General features: G+C 48.8%; 7 protein-coding genes across 7 annotated transcripts; 4 read left to right on the top strand and 3 right to left on the bottom strand.

Moving 5' to 3' along the window:
- Positions 1 to 5,170: 5,170 nt before the first annotated feature.
- Positions 5,171 to 7,685, top strand: ColSpa_04574 (uncharacterized protein; the record flags this gene model as incomplete). Its single annotated transcript, XM_049270786.1, has 2 exons — positions 5,171 to 6,824; positions 6,877 to 7,685. The coding sequence occupies 2 exons, from the start codon at positions 5,171 to 5,173 to the stop codon at positions 7,683 to 7,685; spliced, it is 2,463 nt and encodes an 820-aa protein (XP_049126743.1).
- A 24-nt stretch (positions 7,686 to 7,709) lies between these two features.
- ColSpa_04575 (uncharacterized protein) lies at positions 7,710 to 8,623 on the top strand (the record flags this gene model as incomplete). The annotated part of the gene is made up of 2 exons (XM_049270787.1): positions 7,710 to 8,444; positions 8,573 to 8,623. 2 exons carry the CDS (start codon positions 7,710 to 7,712, stop codon positions 8,621 to 8,623), a joined length of 786 nt encoding a protein of 261 aa, XP_049126744.1.
- Positions 8,624 to 9,325: 702 nt separating this feature from the next.
- Positions 9,326 to 11,553, bottom strand: ColSpa_04576 (uncharacterized protein; the record flags this gene model as incomplete). Its single annotated transcript, XM_049270788.1, has 2 exons — positions 9,326 to 9,511; positions 9,619 to 11,553. 2 exons carry the CDS (start codon positions 11,551 to 11,553, stop codon positions 9,326 to 9,328), a joined length of 2,121 nt encoding a protein of 706 aa, XP_049126745.1.
- A 766-nt stretch (positions 11,554 to 12,319) lies between these two features.
- ColSpa_04577 (uncharacterized protein) lies at positions 12,320 to 13,204 on the top strand (the record flags this gene model as incomplete). Its single annotated transcript, XM_049270789.1, has 2 exons — positions 12,320 to 12,629; positions 12,696 to 13,204. 2 exons carry the CDS (start codon positions 12,320 to 12,322, stop codon positions 13,202 to 13,204), a joined length of 819 nt encoding a protein of 272 aa, XP_049126746.1.
- Positions 13,205 to 13,349: 145 nt separating this feature from the next.
- On the bottom strand, positions 13,350 to 13,968 carry ColSpa_04578 (uncharacterized protein; the record flags this gene model as incomplete). Its single annotated transcript, XM_049270790.1, has 2 exons — positions 13,350 to 13,607; positions 13,672 to 13,968. The coding sequence occupies 2 exons, from the start codon at positions 13,966 to 13,968 to the stop codon at positions 13,350 to 13,352; spliced, it is 555 nt and encodes a 184-aa protein (XP_049126747.1).
- A 725-nt stretch (positions 13,969 to 14,693) lies between these two features.
- ColSpa_04579 (chromatin modification-related protein eaf3) lies at positions 14,694 to 18,411 on the top strand (the record flags this gene model as incomplete). Its single annotated transcript, XM_049270791.1, has 4 exons — positions 14,694 to 15,092; positions 17,751 to 18,022; positions 18,076 to 18,191; positions 18,239 to 18,411. The coding sequence occupies 4 exons, from the start codon at positions 14,694 to 14,696 to the stop codon at positions 18,409 to 18,411; spliced, it is 960 nt and encodes a 319-aa protein (XP_049126748.1).
- A 692-nt stretch (positions 18,412 to 19,103) lies between these two features.
- On the bottom strand, positions 19,104 to 19,364 carry ColSpa_04580 (54S ribosomal protein L33, mitochondrial; the record flags this gene model as incomplete). Its single annotated transcript, XM_049270792.1, has 1 exon — positions 19,104 to 19,364. The coding sequence occupies one exon, from the start codon at positions 19,362 to 19,364 to the stop codon at positions 19,104 to 19,106; it is 261 nt and encodes an 86-aa protein (XP_049126749.1).
- Between the last annotated feature and the right edge of the window lie 6,048 nt (positions 19,365 to 25,412).

The following is a 25,412-nucleotide window of genomic DNA, read 5'->3' on the forward strand; positions in this document are numbered from 1 at the left end:
CCTGTTGCTCATCTCTTCCTCTCTCCCTTCGCCCTGTCCTTATCCTTCATCCGCCCCGACTCGGATTTGGCGCCAACGGCCAACGGCCGACGGCACCTTGACAAATGCAGCGGTCGAGTCTCAGCCGGCGTCAACAAAGTGTCAGCCACCAAGGAGCTAAAATTGAGAAAAGACACCAGCGGTGACTGGACTGCCGCTTAGCCGGCGAGCCGTTTGCTTGACGTGTCTCTCCTCTCTGACCGTGGCGCCGTGTCCCGCTCTGAAACCACCCCCCCTCGCGTTCGCGATCGAGGTAATCGAGCGACGGGCCTTGGCCTTAAGAGTTCACCTCACCTCGTAGGACCCTCTTAGCCCGGGCCGTTTTGACCCTGCGCTTCATGATGTGACGTGAAGGAGGTGAGACGGAGACTCACTGGACTGGAGTGGCAGGACAAACCAGCGCAGTAGTGGGCGCGCGTGCTGATGGCCTGCGGCTGGGAGGGTTTGCCGCCGACTAGAAATATCTGCGACGGAGCGGTAGCTAGTCGATCCGTCTGACGCCCCCCCTATTGCCTACTCCCATTCCCATTTGCTGTGCCTTGGTTGACATATCTTACCGCTCACCGCGCGGTTGCTTATCGTCGTCGTCGTTGCCGTCGTCGGCCTTCCCCACGAAAACGAGTCTGTGGCCAGTGACGTCTACAGGTGGACGGCACATGCGCGTTGTGCATAGTGTAGATTCATGTCGCAGGTCGTTAATTGTGCTCGTGCACAGCTATATGTCGTGAACAGCCCGACGAGGCCTGTCGATAATACTCATTCTCTTCATGTTGTGCTCGCTCCATGGCTAGGGGATCGCGACCCCAGGACGAAAAGGAGAGAGGGAGGGGAAAAGAGAGGAAGCGGGATTATGTCGGCTGTGTTCCTCCTCCGCTTGACATGAGGCGCTTTTTTCCTCTCTTGAATCCTGGTCGGTCGACTCGGGTACCTTGCTCTAGACCAGGAACCAGGACGCGGCACCGGCCAGCGGGGAGTCTGCGCTCAGCCCCTCGGCGCCCCCTTTTTTCGCTCTCGACAGTGGACGCCCGTCAAAGAGGGCCTCCGATCGATGTGGCGTCGCTTCGGAGGAAAATGGGATCGACGCGGTGGCCCTGAAGTGGTTCATCGCGTACGACGCTGTTGGCGTGGTTTTGGCTGCGCAGCCTGGCAGCCAGCCAGCAGCGTCTCCTCTGCCGCCGCGCTACTCACTTTGCAAATCACATCGTCCGGATGCAGCTCCAGTCGTCTCGAGGCGGGCGAGAGAAACCCCCTCCCCCCCGGTCTACCCTTGCGGCGCCAACTGTCGTCTGCCACGATCTTGTGCGATGCGTAAGGTTTGCAACAAGGCCGTGGAAAAAGTCGAGAAAATTTCCGTCTCTTCTCCATGGTTGCCCATTGCGCACCCAAGATCTCAGCAAGCTGGGATCCAAGCTCTTTGTGTGAGTTCGTCATGGTCAGAGTCGTCCGTGTTCTTCATATGCCTGCGGGCGGAATGTTTTCGTCTCAGACGCCACGAGGATCCGGGTCACCTGGCACCCTGGATGTTCCAAGGTCTCGGAGCATTTCCCAGCTTTGTGCAACAACACCAGCAGAGGCATTTCCTGGCGCCTTCTTTCTGTGCGACTGCCTGCGTTAGCGAAGACGTGGGTGGCCCTGCATTGACGCACGACCTGGGCTGCCATCCGGGCCAGAAACATGAGATGGAAACGACGGGACGATCTGCTGGTACTGAGCTCCTTCAGACGGGACCAGAGTTCACGGTGGCAGGAGCAGGAGCAGTAGCAGGACTGGTAGCGACACGCTCTCGGGCTCTTGGCCCATTTGTGAGTGCCAGCTCACGCAAGTCAACATACATGTTGCCCCGTAGCACACGTCGCATTCGAAGCATTTGGCTCATGGCCAAGCATCGAACCCCCGAAAGACACTGTTTCATGACCCCCGAGGCGATCCCCCTCCCCTCCGCCTCTGAAATACATATGCCGTTCGATGTTGCATTTGCGCACCGCACGGCACCGACACGCGCGGTCTGCCGTCTGCCGTCTGCCGTCTGCCGTCAGCCCTCGCCAGCTTTCTTTCTCTCTCTCTCGCTCTCTCGCTCTCTTTCGCTCTCTTTCGCTCTCTTTCGCGCTCTCTCGGTGTCTCCCCCGGAATTGGCGGTGGGTCCCCTTCATGTGGTCTGGGAAAATCTGCGGGATAAAGTGCGCACCTTCATCATCTCTCGAGGCTCAGCAGGGTTGCAGGGGTGGCAGTGGCCAAATCTCCCGTCTCTCCTCAGCCCTCAGGGTTCGCCCCAGACGTCGCCGTCACAGACTGATTGTTATCGAGATTATGTCGAAATGGACCGTTCCCAGCTTATCCGCCTGGCACCTCTCCATCCTGGCCAGCGTTGATTTTTTTTTTACCTTCAATAGCACAGACTTTCGGTCGGAACTGCAAGTATCTAATCAAACCAAATGATGAGTCCCTTGCCGACAATTCCCCAACTTCCCGGTCGTCTGGTCTGGGCCGGCCTGGCCTCGACCGAACCATGGCGTAACATTCAGGCTGATACTTGCCAGCTGTGCGATCTTGCTGGGTCGATGGAGAGATTGATGAAGTCAATCTCGCAGAAAATTCGCGCTGGAAATTGCCCACCTGGAGCTTACATTATCTTCACCTGAAGACCCCGGACGGATCTTGATGAGCAAGCGAGGGGATTCGTAGTCTTTGTACTACCATTGCATGTATGTACGTATAACCTTACGCACCCACGCATACGTTGGGCTGGGGGCTTTTCGCGGCACTGGCACGAGAGTGCGACGGACCCATGATCGGTTTCGACCGACCGGCTTCCTGGCCGATTCAATGTCAGATTGCGTGTCAACCGTCGTCAACGTCAGGCCCGCGAGCCCGGGGACGACGGCACAAACGATACAACTCCGACCCCCAACCGCACCTCCAAGGCTGGTGGAAGTGGAGAATCTGGTCCCGAGTTCTACACTAGATACACGTACCCCGTCGCTCCTGTTTTCCTCTTCACCGAGATCCGCGCGCGTCCTCCTCGGAACGGCGGTGTCGCCCAACGTGGAAGTTGCTGCCTGGGTCAAGAAACCCGTGTCCGCTTTCAAGGCATAAAGTCTCCGAGATATCTGCTCGATGTCCCTCAAACAACCCACCCGTATCACGGCTCGTCCTTAGGGGGCCCCATCCCCAAATTCCATTCCCATTGCCATTTTGTCTCACCGGCATGACGACCAGCTCACAAAGCGCGAAACTCTGGCAAAACATACCCCGCTTCCCCTCGTTGCTTCTTCCAACTTCCAACCCGTGAGCCCTCGCCGCGCACCACCTTGACACATGATGGCTCACCTCGCCATGCAGTCCCAGTCGCATCGCGCATCACGCATCCCGCTTGGAGCACCGCTAATAACATATCTTTCTATACCCTCTAATCAAAATGATCTCCCGACCGGGTGAACCACGCCGGTGCAATCGTCGCAAATCCTCAAACACGGTTGACCACCCCTGGGCACTGCCTCCTTGAGCTGCGCTCCGGAAGGCTTGGTCATTTGAGGGGGGTTCATCCTGTCTGGCACCCACTTCCTGGTCTGACATTTTTTTTCTCTCTGTCGTTGTTTGCTCAACCCCGTCGCTTACCTTATTCCCCTGTCGCCAAGTGCAATGCGGCAACTCCGTTCCCTTACGCGACATCCACCCAGACCCCCGACCATGGCCACCTTAAACCCAAGCGAAAAAGTTCAGGAGTCTGGGCTGGTTTGTTCCTCGAGTCTGGAACCCTCGACCTCAATCAAATCTGACAAATGAAAACGGGATCAACCAGAGCCTGACTTCGCTTCGCCCCCGAAAAAAAGGAAAAAAAAGTCCGCGAAACAAAGGGACTCATCTCACCGGCAGTCATTCGGTACCTACTCCGCAGGTTCGCGCTTGTGGCCTTGTAGGGCAGGCTGCAGAACCAGCTCCCTTGATCGGGCCGCCGCCGTTGAACCGTCTTGTCTTGGCCCACTCATTGGGAGGCTCTGTCGCTGACCTCATTCCATCAACAACACCAACCAGAGAGACCAGGCAAAGACAGCACATCTGTTTAAGAGCTGAAAGAGAGATGCAATGAGCACCACACTCTATTTATCATGATCAATCACAGATCATCGCCAAATTTCTGCGCTGGAAGTGCCAGCTCAGGTCGTCTGCAACATTCGCCAGGCCACCCCTACACCCAATTGCTATACACATTGCGTTCTATCGCTCCAACTCCTGTTTGGATGCCAAGTGGCTCACAACAAACGGCAGATTCAAAGACTAGTCTTTCAAATTGATCATCCGGTTCAAAGTAAACCCAGCGAGGTCTGAAAGAAGGCGTGAGAGGAAAGGAACATAAATTCCATGCCATTATGTAAGCCACCATGGCTACACAGTACAATCAGGGACGCCTCAATATGACATCTGAGGGCATAGTTTCAACACCAGCCTGGGCGAAACTCGGTTCCAACAAAACCCTATTCGAACGACCCTCAGTTCGAACAAAACGGTTCGCACAGCGGTCTCAACACCAGCCAGGCCAAAAAGAGGAGAGGGCCAGACGGCAACTCTCGCGTAATTTGCTCGGCCGCAGCTCAGGAGTACACGCTGCCAACTGAGACCGGTGATTTCTTTGGTGCTTGCTGTCACCAGCCGCAAAGCATTCTCAGGGCGAGGAAAGTGCTTGCCTTTGATGGTTGGTACCCGCCCCATGTGCTCTGCCTGCAGGATGATGTCGTCCCTTGTGACTACTTCTGCCAAAACCAGAGGGCATCGAGAAGGAACTCTGAGGGATGCCCGCCTTTTTCACAAAGCCATGGCATCGTCAGATCAACCTGGCACCACCGGGTCTTTCTGCTTTCCTCCTCTGCCCTCCATCTCCCCCAGAATAAGGCTTTGCCAAGATCTCCCTCTTCTTCAACTCTCCCACGCTCTCTTTTGGCCTTCACCTGCGGGAAGAAGAATCTCGCTCCCTCAGCATCTGCTCAACAGCCATTCTTTTGCATCATTCTCCTTTTGGGCAAGCTGAGAAGTTTCTTGGATCGGTACTCGGTATTCATCGCTAGCCATCCGACTATCACGAACTTTCGCTCATTTGGAGACCAAAACCGAGGCAAGGACGGCAGAATCAGCCGAGATGATGCGAAAAATTCTTTGCTGCTCCAACGTCCTTCCCAAGGAAAAGGAGGCGGATGCGGACGCGAAGGCGAAAGAGACGACTGAGGACACCAAGCAAGCGCCGATCGAACTGATCCAGTTGCCTCCTCCCGCCAAGTTGTCCGGCGGCAACTACAACTTTGAATCATGGCTCGCTAGAAACAGTACCGGCTCCATCGCATCATCTTCTCGCTCGAATGTGCGATCGCCAGAGTCGGACTTCATCCCAGATCCCACTTCGGTCGAGTACGTATCGGACCCCGAGGACGGGACCCAGGAAGTGGTCAAGGCAAGCAATTGGAGACGCATCAGCCGAAGCTTCTCCCATGATGGTAGTAAGAGATCTTCAAGCCCCGATGATGAGAGACGCTTCTCAATTCCCTCCGTCAACCGTCCCTCTTCCACCCCACGCTCTGGCGACCAGACGGATGATGAGAAGCCTCCATTCGACCAGGCCGCTTACTTTCAGGCCGTGAAGTCAAACAACAAGAAGCGGCTCCAGGCGGAAGTTGACAGTGAACACAGTTCTCGCTCAGTCTCCACGCGCGCAAGTAACAGATTTCGCGAGCTGGAGACGGTCGAGGAAGACCCCAGTGATCACCGAGGCGAGCTTCCAGGCGGGCCGCGAGACCGGATAGAGACTGCCATGTCCACTGGAATCTCTGCGCTCAAGATCCCCCGTCAACCAACCCGACCCCCCGCAGCTAAGCTCTCGAACCAAGGTCTCAAGGTTGATCCTACCGACCTCACCTTAAGAGACCGTCGCCGCAGCAGTTGCCCCAAGATGGAAACCGGACCCAAAGTAATGGCATCACAACTCGTTCTTCGCGAGCGAGGATCTTTACCCCTTATGCCTCCAGCTCCCGTACTGGTTGCTCGGCAGGGCTCTAGTGAGCAGGATGACGAGTCGTTCAAGACCTGGCGTCTCTCTCAAAGCATTCCACAGGGCGATAGCCAAGCGACTCTTACAACTCGGACTCGGGACGCTCTGGGCGCGAAAGATTCAAGCCTTATTATCGTCGACACTGAGCACCGCACTGAGCCTCAGCAGAAGTCTAGCAATGCTGATACCGACCTCGTTCGCGACGATGAGCAACCCGAGACCAAGACCATTTCCGAAGCCACTAGCGCTCCTGTTCGGCCTCGCACCGCAGACTCTGCCCAGTCTCCAGATGGCAGCGGTTGGGAGACCTGGCTGCTCGCCGAGAAGCTCACAGCCCAAGATGATTCCGCCATCGTTCAGCCAGCGTCCAAGACTAATGACAAGTGCACGCCTGTTAACGCTGGTGGTGGTCCCACAGAGACCTCTGACAGCAAGGCTGACGCGGTCTACCTGCCAACGAGCCCAACGAGCCCCTGCGTCTTGGAGGATTCTATCAACTCGAAGGCAATGCCTCTCGCTGAGCGAAACGGATCCTCTACCAGCGCTCACAAGGTTCTATCGCCAACGCTTGACATGGAGGACAAGGTTGCCTCAGACGTCACAGACCCGCAGTATCCTTCTTCTTCCGTATACTCCTCGACGCAGAACACGCGTCACGTCTCGCCCATGGGCACAAAGGAAACGAGCAAAGACGAAGACGCCGCCAGTCTCGCTGAGAGTCTCATCGATCTCAACTTTGCTCAGTTCGAGAGTAAGTTTGCCCCTATTTTGCGCACCGCTCTACTTGACTGACCACAAGCCAGCGCTTAACGGTCTTAAAGAGCAGAGATCAGACGAGAGCTATCGCACCGCTCCCGATCGAAACCATGATCCAGTGGTCCCGTCCCTCGTGTTGCCCACTGACGATGTTCCTCACGGTGACGTATCTGTCACTTCAGACGGATGTCATCACAAGGTTCAGACGACAACGAGTCTTTTCGGACTAGAGTCTCATGGACCGCTCTCGCCGTCGCCAGGCAGTGATCAGGAGAAATTGAATGTCACTGAGAACAGTACTCGGAACGACGCACCTACTCGCAAGTCCTCCTTTCTCCAAGTCCTGGGTCTTGGCAAAGGAAGTGGCTCAAAAGGCCACGGCAAGTCGCACAGTCAACCTCCTGCTGATCTCCATCAGCTAGAGACTTCGTCAACATCACATGAAGCCTCTAAGCCCAAGAGACATGCCAAGACACTGTCGAACCTCAGTACCAGATCTCATATGCACCCGCTTTCATCCGCTGACGAGTTCACCGCCCCCAAGTTGATCGAGAGTGCGACGACCGTCTGGAAGCGAGCCATCCAAGTCGAGCATGACCAGCGCGAGGCCAAGTCCAACGCAGACCTAAAAAAGACTACAACCACGCCGCGCATCAGTGACTATGTCCGCCACGTTGCGGACAGCGATACATTCGTCTCAAACAAGGAGCCGAAGGTTGACAACCCGACACCCTCTATGCAGCTTAGCCAATCGGTCACACCTCAGCAGATGCTTCAGCCACGTTCTAGAAAACCCTCAACTGTTATTGTGACACAGAAGGCGGATAACCACGAAGCTGCCCCTGGCACCGATTAGGAGTCGCGCCCCCGTAAGCTCGCCATGCCCCCTGCTTCATGGGCAAGATGGCCATCTCTTGATCGAGGCCAGAGAACAGGTGCTGCCAGTCTGGCTGACAACGTCACCACCAAGGACTTTGCAACCCTCTCTGCCTCGAAGGATTCGGATCAGCATATCCGGATCACCAACAAGAATTCAGAAGCTACCGAAGCCGAAATCAAGCAACCACCCCAGTCCCTTTCCAAGAGACTCGGTAGAGCCATGAAGAACAGTCTGGTCAAGGCCATGCCGTCCAAGTCAGGTACCAAGAACATTGCTCAGTTGGAGTTCCCCGAGCTTGAGGTTTTGCCAACCAAGGAAGGCTACAAAGATCTTGAGGCGCTCCAAAAGAGCATTGCGACTTTGAAGGCCAGCGAACGTGCGAAGCTGGCAACCAACCCGGCCCTTGCCATGGCTGAGTTGGAAGACCAGTCCAAGCAGTCGCTCGCCAAGAAGATTCCAGCGCAGTTCCAGGAGGCTGAGCATGCCAGACACGAACCCACCGGCAAAGCAGCTATGGAGAATACAGATGGCGCAAATGAGGCCAACGAAGCTCGTGCACACGGTATCGGAGGGCCCTCGATTCGTCCAGTCACTCCAGCCAACGTGGTCAACCTTCCTGAGGGAGATTCGACCGCTGCCACTACTACGGAGAACTGGGCAACCCCAGCCAGCCGTCTGTCCCACAGCCTTGCGCTTGATGATTGCAATGCAGCTGCCGCGTACAATGCCGATACTGTGAGTATATGCACTTGAAGGAAGGCGTGATGGTCGGCCAGGAATACCTTGTATGTTCTTATGCTAACTTCTATACTCAGATGGAGACCATCCGCGGCTCCGGCGTTGTTCACGCAAGCAAATCGTAGGATTCTGCCGACGCTCAGGGCCCGGCGGAGAAGGAACCTAGAATCGTATGACATGGTGCTGTGTGTCCGTGGCAGCGGAGGACGGAGAACAACACTCTGACAGGATTTTGCACACATTGAGGGCACTTGCAGAGGGCAAAGCATGTTATAAGTAAACGAGATGGATTTGTGACTTGGAGAAGGTCTCGGAAAGAGCTTCAGCATGGCATGGGTCACGTTTTTTGTATGGTATAGGCTGGGGACGAGGTTTGAATTTCCCCTAGTGTATAGATTTTCATAGACCACGGGTTACCAAGCCATCGTTCTGAACTTGCTTCAAGACGCCGTTGTGCAGCCGGTCGCGACGTAGCTGAACGTTACCACTAGAGTTGTCTCTGCAAAGCTGCTTTTATCATTGCCCATGATGGGAGTGTCAAATGATGAGCAGACCCCGAGAAAGATTACACAATGCACGATTGCATATGGCCATCACAGCGCAAGGTATTCTTGGTCATAAATCATAACATTGACGGAGACCCTCATGAAGCGAGGGCTCACCGACCCAGTCAAGGTATCGTCTCGGTATCCTGTAATCTACCCCAGGTTTCTCTCGTGAACGCCAGTGTCCGTCCAAAACGCCAAGGCCGTTGCCGGTAGTTTCCAAGCCCACGCAAGAACCATACAAACAAAAAAACCCTCCCTTCCAACCACGTCGGTATGTACAAAAGGTACGCAACGTACCGGCACGCGCACGGGGACGCGTCGTCGGCAGGACTACCCGAACAAGACGTTTTCGTAGCTCTGCTGGTCGAGGTGCTTGAACAGCACGTCCTGCAGCGCGGCGCGGCTCCGGGCAATCTGCGGCACGACGCCGTCGACCTGCTGCAGGTTGCTGCGCATGCTCTCCATGTGGCTGCTCACCTGGTGCACCAGGCCGCGCAGCTCGTCGTCTTCGAGGTCCTGCGAGGGGAGGGAGTTAGTGATGCGGACACGTTGCGAAAGGGGGAGATGCTGCTGCCCGAGACGGGGGAGGCGGACAACACAAGACGATGGGGGGTGCGACATACCTTGAACAGAGCCCCGCTGACGGTCTCGTCGGGGACGAACTTGAAGTCCTGCTCGTCCGCGACGCCGCTGCGGCCAGCAGCTCCCGCGGGTTTCTTCTGCTCGGGGACGAGGACGTGCGTCTTGCGGAGGCCGTCCTTGAAGTTCCTGGCCTCGGACTTTGCGTTGGCCTCGAGCGTCCTCAGGCTGTCGTAGTCGGCCTCGAGCGCCCTCTCGTCGCGCTCCTTCTCGGCCTTGAGGAGCTCGACGGCGTGCAGCAGCGGGTCGAGCTGCCGCTCGAGCGCGGCGACGCCCTCGATGACGCGCTCAAAGTTGAGCTCCTCGGCGCGGCCGCCGTCGGCGTCAGCCTTTTTGCCGTTGCCGGATCCCGTGGGAGGACCGGCGGCGGCGGGCGGGAAGGGGAGGCCGCGAGAGAGCTTCCTCGTGAGGCGCTTCGTGACGAGGCGGATGGCCGAGGCGGCCTGGTCGCGGCGCTTCTCGTTGGCGGCCAGGCGCTGCAGGACGGGGCGCTCGGCGAGGCGGAGGAGGCTGGAGACGTGTGCGAGGGAGGAGGGTGCGAGGGGGGACCACTTCTCTTCGATTGTCGAGCGGGGGATCTGGCGGACGCGGGCGGCGATGTGGCGGTGTTTTAGGGCCGCACGGCGGGCTGTTGCGGGGTCGGTTCTATGCGGTGGTTGTTGCTGTTGTTGCTGTTGTTGCTGTTGCTGCTGTTGTTGCCGGATCTCCTCAGATGTTCGGCGTCGGCGCTTCTTTGCCGGTGCTGGGTCTGCTGCGTCGTCATCACCTGAGGGGCGTTTCTTGGACTTGCGAGGCTTGGCGGTTTGGTCTTCAGGGGCGTGCGGGGAGGATGCCGCATCCGAGGTACGCGGACGGCCCGGACGGCGGCGTTGTGTTTCCGGAGACGGTCTCGAAGGCTCTTCCTCGCCCTGAGAAGACCGCTTCCGCCGTTTCTTGGTCGGTTTCTCGGCCGCTGGCTCTTCTGCCGTGGCTGGTGGCCTCCCTTTGTGCCTGCGGGCCACCTTTGGCTCCGACTGTGGCGCCTCCTGAGCCTCTGGCTCGGCGTGGGCAGCAGGCCGACCGCGCTTCTTCTTTGTAGCGGCCGATTCTTCTTCAGCCGGGGGCTCCTCTACTTCCTCCGCCGCGGCATTCGGTTTACGCCCGCGTTTCTTCTTGGGCGCGGGTTCTGCCTCGGCCTCTTCCTCGGGAGCGGGCTCTTCAGCCTCGACAGCCTTCTCCTTAGGTTTCCTCCCCCGTTTCTTGGGCGTGGGATTTTCCTCGGCCGCTTCGGCAAGCTGATTTGCGACAGGTTCCTTATTCAAAGATGGGCGCCCGCGCTTCTTCTTCGGAGCCGGCTCCGGCTCTCCCGCATCTTCAGGCCGCTCCTCGGTAGCTTCCTCCGCGACCTTCGGTGGCCTTCCGCGCTTCTTCTTGGTTGTGCTGTTTGCGGTGGCTTCATCTTCGACGGCAGCTTCCTCGCTTGCCTCCTGCACTGCCTTGCGGCCCGTTATGCCCCTGGTAGGCTTCTCCGCTGGTTGTGATGACTCCTCTTCCTTCGCGGACTCGTTGATCTCGTTTGTGGTACTATTGGCGGCCTTCCTCGACTTCCGGTTCAGTTGCGCCGGCTCAGGTTCCTCCTCGACAACCTCTTCACGCCTTGGTCTACCCCGCTTTTTCGCCTTTGGTTCCTCGGTGGCAGGCGATGATTCTGTTTCCTTGTTCTTTTTCGGTCGGCCGCGCTTGGCCGGTGTTGGAGCATCCATAGGCTCTTCAGCCAGGTCGCTGGGCTCTGCTTCTGCGACTTCGGGAGACTCTGGGACGCGTCGTTGGCCCTGGACGCGTTGGGAGGGCGACCGCGTTTTCGCTTCTGGTCCGGAGCTTTTGGGGGCTAAGACTGTGTCAGAGAATCTGAAGCGTATCAAGTAGCCCGTGCTTACCATCGTGAGGTACTGCGCTGTCGGAGCTTTTGCGCAATTGCAGACGGAGGTACATGCATCTAGAGGTCTTCAAGTCGACATCCAGACGCGTCCCCTCTCTGGGCTGGGTACGTACCTACAGCTCTCCGCCTCCTGTGGCTGGTGAAGGTAAGACTGGGCTGTTGCTGAAGGCCTCCGATGGGACCAGTGGCGCCATCAAGTGTGGCTGCTACCCCGGACCGGCGTTCCACTTGGGAGTCCCCAAATGACGCTGACTGGCAGCCGAGATAAGACGTCAGTCCCATTCGGGCTAGGCTGCGTGGAGGAAGCGTGTTCTGCAGCTCCTTTCCCAGTGGGTTTCACTGTGCTGCTGCGGTCCCCCCAGCGACCAAAGCTCCTTGGCTGTGATTTCCCAGTTGGATCACCAACCGAGCAAGGTTCAGGAGAAAGCCGCCGTAACACACCTGGACGCTCCAGAGGACCCTTTGCTCTACCTAGCCCCCTCCGCTTCCACTTTTTCACCTTATTGACCCTGTGTCCTTTTTTCCAATTGTACAAACTCCTCGCCGGATCCAGGTTACTTTGTGAACTTACACTCCTCATCCCGTACTTATCGTCCCTCCTTGACCTTTGTTGTAGCTGGCGGCACCTTTCTCACTTTGCCTCGCTCCTTGTAATTGCCCTTTCCCCTCACCTACAGCTGCTTGGCCGCCTGATCGCGACACCTGTCCCAAGCTACCTCTCAATCATCTACCTTTCCAATCAACGCCCCCATACCTCCGTCATCAAAATGCGCGTATCCGCCACTACTATTCTCGCCCTGCCGCTGCTTGCGACAGCGGCGGAGTCGCCCTTCGAGCAGTACAAGGCGCAGTTCCAGAACTTCCTGAGCTCCTTTGGCGCGTCCGCCCCCAGCGCGGATAAGCCTGCCGCTGCCGCACCCGATGCTGCGGCGCCCGCTGCGACGTCCGCCGACAAGAAGATTTCCGTCCTGACCGTTGAGAACTGGAAGGATGTTCTCTACGAGCCTGTCAAGGCCGAGGCCACGACTCCTGAGGAGTGGTGGGTCCTGATCACTGGCGGCAACAAGACTTGCTTTGGTATGTTTCGTCGCGTTCGCAACATGGATATGTTTCCTTCATCTCGATACTAACCGTGCTCTACAGGCCACTGCAACAAGATCGAGGCCGCATTCAACGAGAGTGCGTCCAAGTTCGCCAAGCTTCCCGAATCCCCCCACCTGGGTCTTCTCAACTGCGACGACCAGCCCGTCCTCTGCAACGGCTTGTCCGCAGGCACTGCGTCCATCTGGTCCATCGGCATGCTGCCCGCTGGATCCGAGGTCGACATCTACAGGAAGCGCCTCAACGTTACGACCACCACCTCGGACGACATCGTCGACCTGTGGAAGAAGAAGTCCAAGGAAGACTGGCTCCTGACGGAGACCATCTTCCACCCCTTCAACAGCTTTGTCGGAAAGAACAACCTGTCCATCCCCGTTGGATACTTCTTCTGGGCCTTCAGCCTCATCCCCAACTGGCTCTTCATGCTCATCGTTTCCTTCGGCAGCCGTACCCTCATGAACCGCCGCATGAACAACACCCTCGATACCCGCCAGAACGCCGCTGCCGGTGCTCCCCCCGCCGCCGCCCCCGCTGGTGGTGTTGCGCGGTAAAGGGCGACTTGCGTGAGGTGGAGGAAAGGCTGAGAGGCACAAGGCTACGGTTTTGATGGCCCGAAAATCCAGGGAAGTGTGGGGGGCGTGGCTGAGGCCCCTGGTCATTTGGATATGTAGTGCCAAATTAGTAATCTTTAGTTGATTAACTTTTCCCGTCGCATGCCTCTTGTACGCTTTTGAGACCTTGAATGACGTCTTCCCTGAGCTTGGGGTTGGAAAGACGCCCGTAGCGCAAGTCACTCATGCTGCCAACTGTCTGCTTTACCGAGTCTAGCAAGGTCTGTTCTTGCGCCTCGAGCTTCTGGATCTCTGCTTCGAGATCGGCTACGGCGGTGTCCAACTCTGGGATAATAGAGTTGAGCGTGTGCTTGGCGTCTTGCACACCGGTTGAGCCGAAAAGCTGCACATTGTTGTTAGAACCGCGATTTCCCCCCGAGGGACCTGCAACAGGGCCATAGACTTACAGCCCTCTCAATCTCGAGCTCCTGGTCAGCATCCTCGTCTGCCGCGCGGGTTCGGGCACGGGCGATCTCGCGCTTGATGACCTTCCCGCGCTTTTCCTCCGTAGTGATGTTCTCTGTAACCGTGTCGACAAGCGTTCTTCTCTGATGCTGTAAATCACGGTACAGAGAACGGATTTGCGGGTTGGCGCGGTGCGCCTTGGGAAACAGTTCAGTGAACTCCTCAAGTGTGATGGCGGAGGGCAGCTGGGCCGGGGAAGTCAGGTAGTTGTACAAAATTGCGGACTCGGTAGGCGCCATGATGAGTCGTTCGTCAGCCAATGTCGGTGACGAGGAGGTCAAGCAATGAAGACGCTTAAGGTGAGGTCGCGATTGCTTCTTGGTGTCCTCAAGAGCGAGAGCAAAAGGCAGGGGTGTGTTTGGATGAGGTCTATGTGTAGGTGCGAAAGTGTGGCGCTTGCTGGGGCGGGCATGGACGACGCGGTATGATTCCTGGCGGGACGCGTTAATGAGCCGCAGCAGAGTCGCGTTTCACTCCGTAGGAAGAATTCCCAGAGCTTGCCATCTTCATCTCATCCACCAACGACATCAACCTCGAGCGAAGGCTCCGTCAACGGCCGCATTGTTTGACGGATACTACTAGCAACCCAATCAAGTCATAGTGAGACCGTCATTCTTTCATTTTTGCCGTCTTTTTGGGCCAGAAACTAACTAGATCTTCAGGCGCATACTGTGTTAGCGACTCGCTCAGCACTGTAGTCCGGATTGGTCGAGGAGCTAAGAGTGATCACCATTCGTACTGTGCCTAGTGGCCTCAACACCTCAAGACGTGCGCCAATCGGACCCGGCGTTGACTGTGCTTTGCTGTCCTACGCACTGTCCGAGAATTTAACTTCATTGCCCCTTTGGTCCATCAACCACTCGATTGCATCTAAGCTATCACCAATACTCGGTTGTCGGTATTCTCAACAGAGTCATCGTATCATACTCAGTTTTTCAGAGCCTTCACGGTCGCCACATCAATCATGGCGCCCGCACGCCAACCGGCCCAGCCATTCACCAAGGACGAGAAGGTTCTCTGCTTCCACGGTGAGATGTTGTATGAAGCAAAGATTCTTGACATCCAGCCTGCCGATAGCGGCGAAGGCTTCCAGTACCGCATTCACTACAAGGGCTGGAAGAATACCTGGGACGACTGGGTCTCCATCGACCGCATCCGCAAGTTCACTGAGGAAAACAAGGAGCTGGCCAGCACGCTGCACGCCCAGATGAAGGACTTGCGCCAGAAGAGCAGCGCCAAAGCCCCCAAGAAGGGTCTCCGCATCAATGGCACCGATTCGACTCGTGGTAGTGAAGAGCGGACCGCAGGAGCTGCCGCCAGCGGTCGTGGCCCCCGACGCGCGAGAGACTTTGACCTTGAGCAGGTGAGTGGTGAAACACGGTTTCCTTTTGTATTGCCTTCTGTTCTGCGTTTCTGCCGTCTGTTTTACCATCCGGGTTGTCATTGTTTGGAGGCCTACAGTAGGGGCACATCGTAAGTGTTCTTGAGACAACGTCACAAAGAGAGACGGAGAAGGGAGCAAAGAGAACAATAAGGGTGAGTAGCATCATCCACGGTGAGACTGGTGCCGAGGCTCCAGTATTACTGGCTGTCGAATCTCGTCGGACTCGTCTACCGCGGAGTGATTGTATTTCATCCGATGGAAAGATGAAAAGGTCCTCTGATCTGGGCGTCCTTCGAGCTACCTGCCGCCAACTACCTTCCTCGAAAAGCTTGTCTAGCCAAACCATCTCCACAACAACTCACTTTCTTCCACTCGATCACCTCTCTCCAACCTCCTCGGCTTTCACTCAACTCTCAAATCGCTGGCTTCGATCTGAAACTTGACCACGTCTTGATGCTGCTCGACTCTTCTGAACTATTATTCTTCTTGTCTCGATTTCGACCAAACTCTGGATACCACACTCATCGAAACCCCCTCACCACCAACGAGAATGAGCACTTCCGCTTCGGACGATTGGAGACATCCTGGTCGGCCAAGTGTGCCAATCTCACAAGGAAACCGATCCTTTTGCTACACTTCACCGCCGCGGCCATACTTCTCCCTGCGCCCAGTCCATTATGACCAGGCCATGGTTGGTCTTCACTCTTCAGTCCATGAGCACCAAGCAGAGCGCCCAGGTTCGGAATACAGTTGTTACAGCGGCTACAACGACCAATCGCCCGCATCCAATTCGGGAATGCAGCCGGATCGCTACCCGGCTTCTCGGTCTCCTTCTGCCACGCCTAGACATATGCAGGGGAGCGAGGATGCTCAAGAGTACAACGTCGAAGCACACGAATCACGCAGCGGGCTGCCATCGCATTACTTCAATGACGACTACTACAATGACTACGGTATCGAGGGATCTGGCGACGATAAGGAGTCGGCCGATTACGTCCTCGAGCACGTCAACCAGCATGGCCTTGGTCAAGACTCTAATGGTTTCCTTGACCACGAGACGGACTATGCCAGCGACCTGGAGTACGAAGAATACGACGGTCTGGCCGAGGATCTTGACGAACAGCAACTCTCAGGAGAAGATTACTTTGGCGACGATGAAGAGGACGCAGTATATGAGGCTGAAGGCCAAGACAACGAGGAGTCGGATGAATCTGACAACGACGACGTCGACTGGGCAGCTCAAGTCGATCCGCGCTGCTATCGTTTGGACCTCCCAGGTCTGGACCCGGACGAGCCAATTTACAAATCCCCGTCTCCCGAGGAGATTGAAAGACGATACAACGCTTTCCTTCCTAATTGGAACGGGATGAACTGGCAGGCACCCGTCAGGAACCCTCTTTCACCATCTGTTTCGCCCAGAGCCAGCATTCGCCGAAGCGGCAGCAGAGCTTCTAGCATCATCAGCATCTCCAGTAGTGAGAGCGAGTCTAGTGTTCTTAGTCTTCTCGACGATTTCAGCAGCGAAAGCAAGTCGAGCGTTGAGTTCCTCGGCGTATCACCCGTTAAGTCTAGCAATGACGCCAGTCATTGCAGCGATGCTACACTGAAGGAGGATTCCGAGTATGAGGAAGAAGAGCAAGATGACTTCAAGTACCGCCCTGTCCCTATGCAAGATCTTGAGGAGCAGAAGAATACCGATGCTAGCGATTTCGGACGTATGCCTGTTCTGGTTGACTCAATCGAGGAGCCTACACGAGAGGATCCTGCACGAGAGCACGTCGACCGGGGATGCAACAAGCGGAAGCGGGAGAGCAGCGTTGAGTTTCTCTTTGAGTTCCAACGCAACGTTCGACCCAGGCAGCATTAAGTCTTTGTTGGTTCATCACACCGATGCCAGGGGCGTTTGGCGGCTCATTCCGCTACCCGGGCGCTTTGGCAGGAGCCACTTCCGGCAGCCCCTGGCTCGGACAACCCGACTTGTTCTAGCCTCACTCCTCGGTCGTTGCACCTTCCCACACCTTCCCGGCAGCGAAATAGTACTTCTTGCTTGCAACCTCATCGATCAATTGCACATCCCAACTCGTTTTTCACAAGCAGTGTTCGCCTCTTCGCACCTCTCAGCCTTCTCTCCCGCTTCGGACCCTTCTCTCTTTCCGGAGTCGTGAGACACGGAATCAACCGCCATGACTTGTGTGTCTCACAGACCCCGACCGGCAATTTCAATGCGCCAGCGACCTCACGATGGGAAAGGAGCCGCGTGGCAGGAACCACGCCTTGCATCAGACTACTTGGCTACAGCACCTCCGCCATCCAGACTCAATGTCACCAAGGATGGTAGGCCAAATTACAATGGTCGCTACGAACCGCCTGGCACGAACCGCAAGAGGGAACAACCCACGCGCGTCAAGCCTACTCGTTCTCCACAACACAAGGAGGAAGAGAACACGGCTGTGAGTTTGCACGGATACGGCATAGGCAGATGCTGTCTTCTTCGGGCTAGCGTACTGAATGACACCCGGAGGGTTCAAAATCGGACAATCAGCCCAGTGGCCTTGATCATCTTACACTTTTCTACTTGATTTTTTTTATCACTATATGTCTGTGTCATCGGGCCAAGTACTAATCGAGCACGAACAGGAGGATGGGTTCCATGCACGTCCGTCCATCAAACTGCCTATTCCTGATCACATCAAGGCAATGCTTGTCGACGACTGGGAAAATATCACCAAGAACAACCAGCTGGTCCCGCTCCCTCATCCTCACCCCGTTGATGATATTCTGAACGACTACCTCAACTACGAGCGTCCCAACCGGGAAGATGGTTCTGCAAACATGGACATTCTCGAAGAAGTCGTTGCTGGTCTTCGCGAGTACTTTGAGAAGTCTTTGAGCCGAATCCTTCTGTACCGGTATTTGAGGCACTTGCCCCTTGCTTTGATGCAGGCCAGCTAACAGACCATAGGTTTGAGCGCCCTCAGTACCATGAGATCCGCAAGGTTTGGGAAAAGGCTACGGAGAACGATAAGCACAAGTCTGTATGCGACACGTACGGTCCGGAGCACTTGTGCCGCCTGATGGGTATGTCTACTCAATCGATTGGCCTGTATGGTTGCTAATTCAAGTAGTTTCGCTGCCCGAGCTCGTTGCCCAGACAAACATGGACCAGCAGTCCGTTTCCCGTTTGCGTGAGGAACTCTCCAAGCTTACTGTCTGGCTCGGCAAGAATGCGAAGACCTACTTCGTCAGCGAGTACGAGACTCCTTCTCAGGAGTACATCGACAAGGCCCGGAGTTTCTAGGCACCCAGACCTGATCCTGAATCATCCTCAACCGAGCGGCCCTTCTCTTGTTGAAGGCTGTTCGTTGTTTTAACTCGATTCCTTTTACGTCTTTGGTCTCTCGCGGCATCTGCCCAAACAGGTCTGGCGGGATATACTCCTGGAGGGCATGAAAGGACAACATCTTTGTACGGTTTGCTAGCATCGGGCTCACTCAACCGGTATGAAGGGTTGGGACAGATACATAATCTTTTTTTTCCCCTGCAGAGCAACCCTCGGGAACTCTTGCCCTCTAGACTGGCGAGGGAATGGGCCAGAATTCATGACATGCCTCTTACATCACTATTCACGGTTCCCTAATTCAAGCAGGTAGTCATCAACACGACTAGCGGTATAGTAAATGATTACGGGCTTGAGTCTCTTGGCGTTTTAGTGAACTTTTTGATTTATTCCGCGCAAACGGCCTTGTCTGCGTATGCTGTTGTACATTTTGCCATGATTTTGTACAGGATCTCTGATTTTTCTTCGTGGTGATGGTACACAAATCGACCTCTGCCCCAAGTCCGTCGCGGGCTCCTCTGGTGTCGAGGGTGACCCCTTCTCCCCTGTATGAATGCCGACACGTGTCCATACACGATGCCAATCCGTCTCCCCTTCCTCAGTCTCGAATCCTTCTCCCCCTTTCGCCACTCGGGGCTCGCTATAGGCAAACTTCACCGCGCAACGGCCTTCTCGACGTAGAACCCCGGGTCCGGCCTCCGCAGCTCGCGCAGCTCGGGCTGGGTCATGGCGCGGTCGACCTCCTCGACGCGAACGAGCTCCTTGACCTTGAGGATCATACCGGCGAACTGGGGGCTGACGGGGTGGAAGACGGTCTGGGAGCGGCGGTGCAGGCCGAGGGCGTCGAGGACGCCACGGGTGCTTTTGGGCAGGCCGATGGCGGAGCGGTGGAGGGTGACGCGGAAGAAGGACATGGTGGCGGTCGTTTTGCGGTCTGACGGGATGGGCTTCTCGGGGTTTGCTCGTAGGGATCGGTTTGCGCCGCGATCGCGATCGTTCGTTCGGTTTCGTCCAAGGGTCTTGGTGGTCGCTTCTACGGGGGTTTGCTGTTGGCTAACTGGATCGAACGGCTTTCAGAGCCAGGGACTTACTGTTGATTCTCTTGCGGCGGAGTCTGGTGGTCCGTCTCGCGATGTCGTGGGATTTGGGCTTCTTCAGGGGACCGACCTACTCTCGAATAGCTACTAGACGGGCCTTGCACTTTGTGATTGAGGGATCCAAAATTCAATGCTGCTGTTGGAATTTCGATGGTCCGTGCGTTGGCCACAGCGGAAGTTGCCGGGCGTGTTCAACTTCGTCCGTTTGGTGTGCTACTATGGTTCCACTTTATTTAATCCCTGGGGGTGGTTATAATTGCAGTGCTGCTCGGTGAGGATATGACAATGAGGCCAGAAATTACATCGAAAGCCATTGCGCCCGGCTTGAAAATTAACGATAATGAATGAGTAATCATAGACTACAGCTCGAATTGGCTTCCTGTGCAGGCGATGAGACTAGACTATAGCTTGACTGACAAGTCCAATTCGCAGATTCCCCAAAGCCCAAATTCAATTGAGGGATGGAGACTGCCAGACTAGGTTTATCCATAATAACGACCCTGAGTTCGAAAATCTAAAGCAGCAACACGTTATACGTCTTGGCAGTGTCTCTGGAACAGGAAACACTGCACGCGCTTAGTTGATTCCAATCCCAAAATACGCAAGAGATGTATCTTGTATAGTGTAGATTAAACTCAATTGCATGGGCTAAACCAGAAACATGTTATTATCCAATAGTTCGTGAACCACTGGGCTTACACTCGACTTTCTCTGAAAAATTTGCCTCGACTTTCGCAAACTTTGTTCCGTGACGTTGAGCCGAGTTGTTAAGTTCACTAGGCTCTATATTGCCCTGATCGAAAGCCGCGTGACTCTATGGGAGGAATACAAAGGATCGAATTACCATGGCACACCGGCGACACCATTGTCCCAATTTTAGGGTGAGATTATCCCTTGCTTTGCTTTCCTTAGCTTGACTCTATCACGTACTTTTAGTGTTGGTTGCTAGCCTGTCTAGGTTGACGACATTGACTGAGATAAGTAGCCAGTTGAGAACATTGTATTAAGAGCCTGATCGATGACTGCGTTATAAGTGCGGTAACGGCCATACCATAGTAAAAAATACCTCAGGTTGAAATTAAGTAGAGTTTCCTATATTATTAAGGCTTAAATTAGGTAATGTATTACCATTATCCCTATAGAGGTTATTATCCTCACCGCTTTCCCTTTTCTCTAAGCTAAATAAGCTTTATTTCCCCTCACTTCTATCTATATTATTATTTCTTATTAAATTACTATAAATAATTACTATAATTACTTATACCTCTATAATAAGTAACTAATAAAGCAAAAAAGAGCTTTTTATTAATATAAAGGGCTCTATTATTATTTAACTAATTACCCTAGCCTCTACTACTAATAAATAAAAAAACCTACTATATTAATTAAAAAAAAAGCTAATAAAGAAATAATAGCTTAATAAAAAGGTTACTTAAGATATTACTAAAGTCTATAATAAAAATAATAACAAAAAATATAACAAAATTAATAACAAATCCTTAAGTAATATATTACTTTTTCTTAAAGATTTATCTAATTAATAAATACTAATATACTCTTATACTATTTAGACTTTAAAGCTTACTTATTACTTTATAAAAAAGCTTTTTAATTTATACTATAATAAAAACCTTAATACTAATAAAGCTATTATAAAAAAGCTAGTCTTTAAAGATCTTATAGCATAAATCAATATTAAAAGCTAATTTACTAGTCTTATAACTAATAAATAAATAAAAAATAAATATAATAATAAAAAAAAGAAGTTTTTTATTTAAATATCTATTACCTATAAGTCAAGTAATATATTTAATAAAAATAATAAAAAGGTCTCTTATAGTAATAAAATAAAAGAGAACTTCTTAATTACTTACTTAAAGCATAAATAGGTTTTTAAAAAAGGGTTAAGACTACTAGATCTATATAAAAAGATATAAGGTATAAACACTAAAAAAAACAGCACTATATCATCAATTAATAAGGTTATATATAACTAAAAGACTAACTCTAAGGCAAATAAAAATAAAAAAGACAATAGAAACAATAACAATAACTTAAAAGATATATAAGAAAATTAATCTCTTTATATACTATTATAATCATTTACATCATTTCTTAATACTCCTACATTTTCATAAAACCAGCAATCTAATAAATAATTCTAGTAATAATATATTCCTATTAATAACAGTAAATCACTAAAAAAAAGACTTACTACTACTAAAACTAATACTTATATTAATAAATTAATATAAAAGCTTAAGAATAAATACTCTAATAATAAAAAAAAAATACTAAAATTAAAGCTATAAAAAAAAGAAAAAAAAAAAGCAATTATTATAAAAAAAAGCTAAGGTTAATAAAGCAATAGAAGACCTTATAAGGTTTAAAAAAGATCTTAATTATAACGTTTATTTAGTTATTTTAAACTAATTAATAATAATAAAAAAAAAACTAATAATTTTAAAAGTAAAATATTAAAATTTACTACTAAGCAATAAGTTAAAGAAAGTATATTATATAAAGGTTTATAAACAAGAAATTAAGTACTAGTAGTAAAATCTTTTTATTTATAATAATTCTTTATAGTAATCCCTAGTACTAGCCTACTTATAGAAATATTTCTTAAGTAGTATTCTTATTTTCTTTTATAGTATTTTCCTTAACTATTAGACTATAGTTCTCTTCCTAAAGCCTTATTAAACTACAATTCTTTTCCTAAAGCCTTTCATAGTATTACTTAAATATAAGCTTTTATATAATAGTTAAGCTAGTTTTTCTTTTTTCTTTATTTAAACTAAAACTAAAACTAAATAGCTCTTATTTAAAAGACTAAAAAGACTTTAAAGAAAATTAATAATAGTACTAGTCTTTACTTATTAGCTTTATAATAAAAAAAATAAACTTAATATAGTCTATATTTTTCTTTATAATAATAACTCTTTTAATATAAATAGTAACTAACTAAATAACTAAAAAGATATAAGTTAGTTATTATAGTAATTAATTATAGTAATTATATACCTTTAAATATAGCTATAAAATAAGTCTTAGTAGCCTCTTAAAGTGTAAGAATAGCTGTCTTCTAAAAGTAAAAGTTATTTTATTAAAAAACATTATATATAATCTCTTTATAAAAACGTTAAAAGGGTACCTTTACTATCAGAAGGTTAATTAACTTCTAATACTTACAAATTTCACAAAAAACAATAACTAAAAGTAAATTAGTATTATAATAATTACTTATAGTAATCAAACAAGTACTTACTACTAGCCTTCTAATATCTTTTCTTTAAAGGAATAACTATAACCTTCTTAAGCGTTTTTTTAGTAGCCTTCTTAGCCAAGGGTTTCTTTACTAAAGCTTTAATAGTAAAAGACTTTTTAGTACTATTCTTTTTTATAAAAGGCTTTTTAGTACCCTTTTTTAAAAAATACTTATAAAAAGCTTAGGCTACTAGTATTATAATAGGTCTAAATAATTAGTAATTTTTAAAAAAAATAAAATAAAAAAAAAATAACTTATAAAAGTTATTATTATTATTATTATTATTATTAAAAAAAAAAAGTAAAGTTAAAAAAAAAAAGAAAAATAAATAAAAAAATATAAGTAAAGTAAATATAATTAATAGTTAAAAAAGGTATAAAAAATAAAGTAATTTATAGTTATTTTACTTATTATTTTTAACTTATTTTCACTTTTTCTTTTTTTTTAACTTTACTTTTTTTTTTTTAAAATAATAATAATAACTTTAAAAAAAAATCAATTTAAAAATAAAAAACTAATTATTTTATTTATTCTAAAAGTATTCTAACTTTTATTTAATTTCTTACTTACCATTAAAGATATTTTCCTCTTAGCCTTTATAAGGTCTATTTATATTTATCTATTTATAATAATTAATTATAATAACTTAACTAATATTTCTCTAGGCTACCTACTAGGCTCTAGTGCTAGCATAAAGTAAAAAGCTAATAACAACTACTCTAAGAATATATATACTAAAAAAGCTTATAAGTATATTAAGGAAATAACAAAAGAAATAAAAAAGCTTAAGAGGGCTAAAAAGTCCTTTACTACCCAAAAAAATCATAAACTAACTACTCTTAAAAAGTCCTAGCTATATATTAATAGTATAGCTTTAATTAAAGCTAATATAAAAGCTAAAGTAATTAATAATATTACTACTATAACATAAATAACCTTCCTTTTATCTATTTTATACTTATTTTTAACCTTAAAAATAAATAAGCAAAAAGTAACTATTTAAGAATTATTACTATATAACTTAGTCTTTATTAAACCTCTTCTAAGAGCTAAGCCCTTATTTAGGTTAATAATAATAATTAAGTTATCTAAAATAATAATAATAATAATAACTAAAAAAAAATTCCTTTTCTTAGCTTAAAAGAATAAATAAAAAAAAAGCTAACTAATCTTAAAGATTACTATAACTTTAAAGTTAATTCTTTTTCTATTAAAAGCATTAATATTTAACAAAAGATATAAATACTTATTACTAAATATAAAAAAGTAAATAATTACTATAAAAAATTATTATAAATTACTAATAAAACTAAGATCTTATCTACTAAAAGTACTACTATATAACTAACTACTAGTATATAGCTCTTAACCAGCTTTTTACTAAGGTCTATTACCTGAAAGTTTAACCTTCTATTTACCTTAAAGTTACTTCTAAAGCAGGCTTTCTTTAGCCTAGTTAAAGTCTACCAGCTACTATAAATATCTTTATAAAAGAAAAATCTCTTCTTTAGTTAGTCTTAACTAAGTATTAAAAAGTCTTTACTTCTAAAGACTATAAGCTCTTAAAAATTATCTCTTATTTCTACTAAAAAAAGAAATAAATAAAATTAAAATTTTATAACTAATAAACTTTACTAATTAATTATTTTTTAAGCAATTTACTCTCTAATATTACCCTACTATAAGTTAATAAAATAAAAGTTTCCTTTATACTATTTAATATTACTACTTAACTTAAGACTTTAAGCTAACTATTAAGCAATTAATTAAAAAAGTAAACTAATTACTATAACTAATTACTATAAATTACTAATATAAATATAAGTTTAAGGCTCTTTTACTTTATCCTCTTAAAAAAAGATTCTTTTTAATCCTATAAAAATATAAAATAAAGTTACTCTTAACTTAAAAATAACTATAAAATTTAGTTACTTAATAATAAAAGCTTTTAAGCCTCTATAAAAGGTTTTACTGCTTTATTTTTAGCTTTAGCTACCTATTAAAGTATACTTAACCTCTTAAAAAGAGGTTTCTAGTATAACTTATAAAGCTATATAAGCTTATAACTTTAATTTCATTAAAGAAATAACAAAAAATATTTAAAAAAAAAAGTATAAATTATAGTAATTAGTTATAATAATTCCTATTTCTTTTATACTTACTACTATTCCCACATTACTTTAGCTATCTTCTTACAAATTTATCCTATACTTTAACCTAAATACCACCTATTAACTTTTTCATTAACTTTATTTATATTAGACTAGTTTTCTATATTACTATTATACCCCTTATCCTTAATATAATAAAATAAAAAGTTATATAAGCTTATTACTATATAAATAATTTATACTTATATATTTAAGCTATACTTTAAAGCTAAAAAAGCAATTATCTTCTACTTCTATTTTAAGTAACTAAATACCTACTTAATAATTATTTAAAGATAACTATACTAAAAATTATATAACTCTTAAGCTATTTCTAATAGTTTATTTATATCCCTAAAATCTTATAAATAATAACAAGTTTTTAAATAAAAAATAATAATACTATTCTAAACACTAAACCCTATATCCCCTAAAAAATACTAGCCT

This window comes from Colletotrichum spaethianum (assembly GCF_022836535.1).
Source record: "Colletotrichum spaethianum MAFF 239500 DNA, contig10, whole genome shotgun sequence".
Lineage (NCBI taxonomy): Eukaryota > Fungi > Ascomycota > Sordariomycetes > Glomerellales > Glomerellaceae > Colletotrichum > Colletotrichum spaethianum.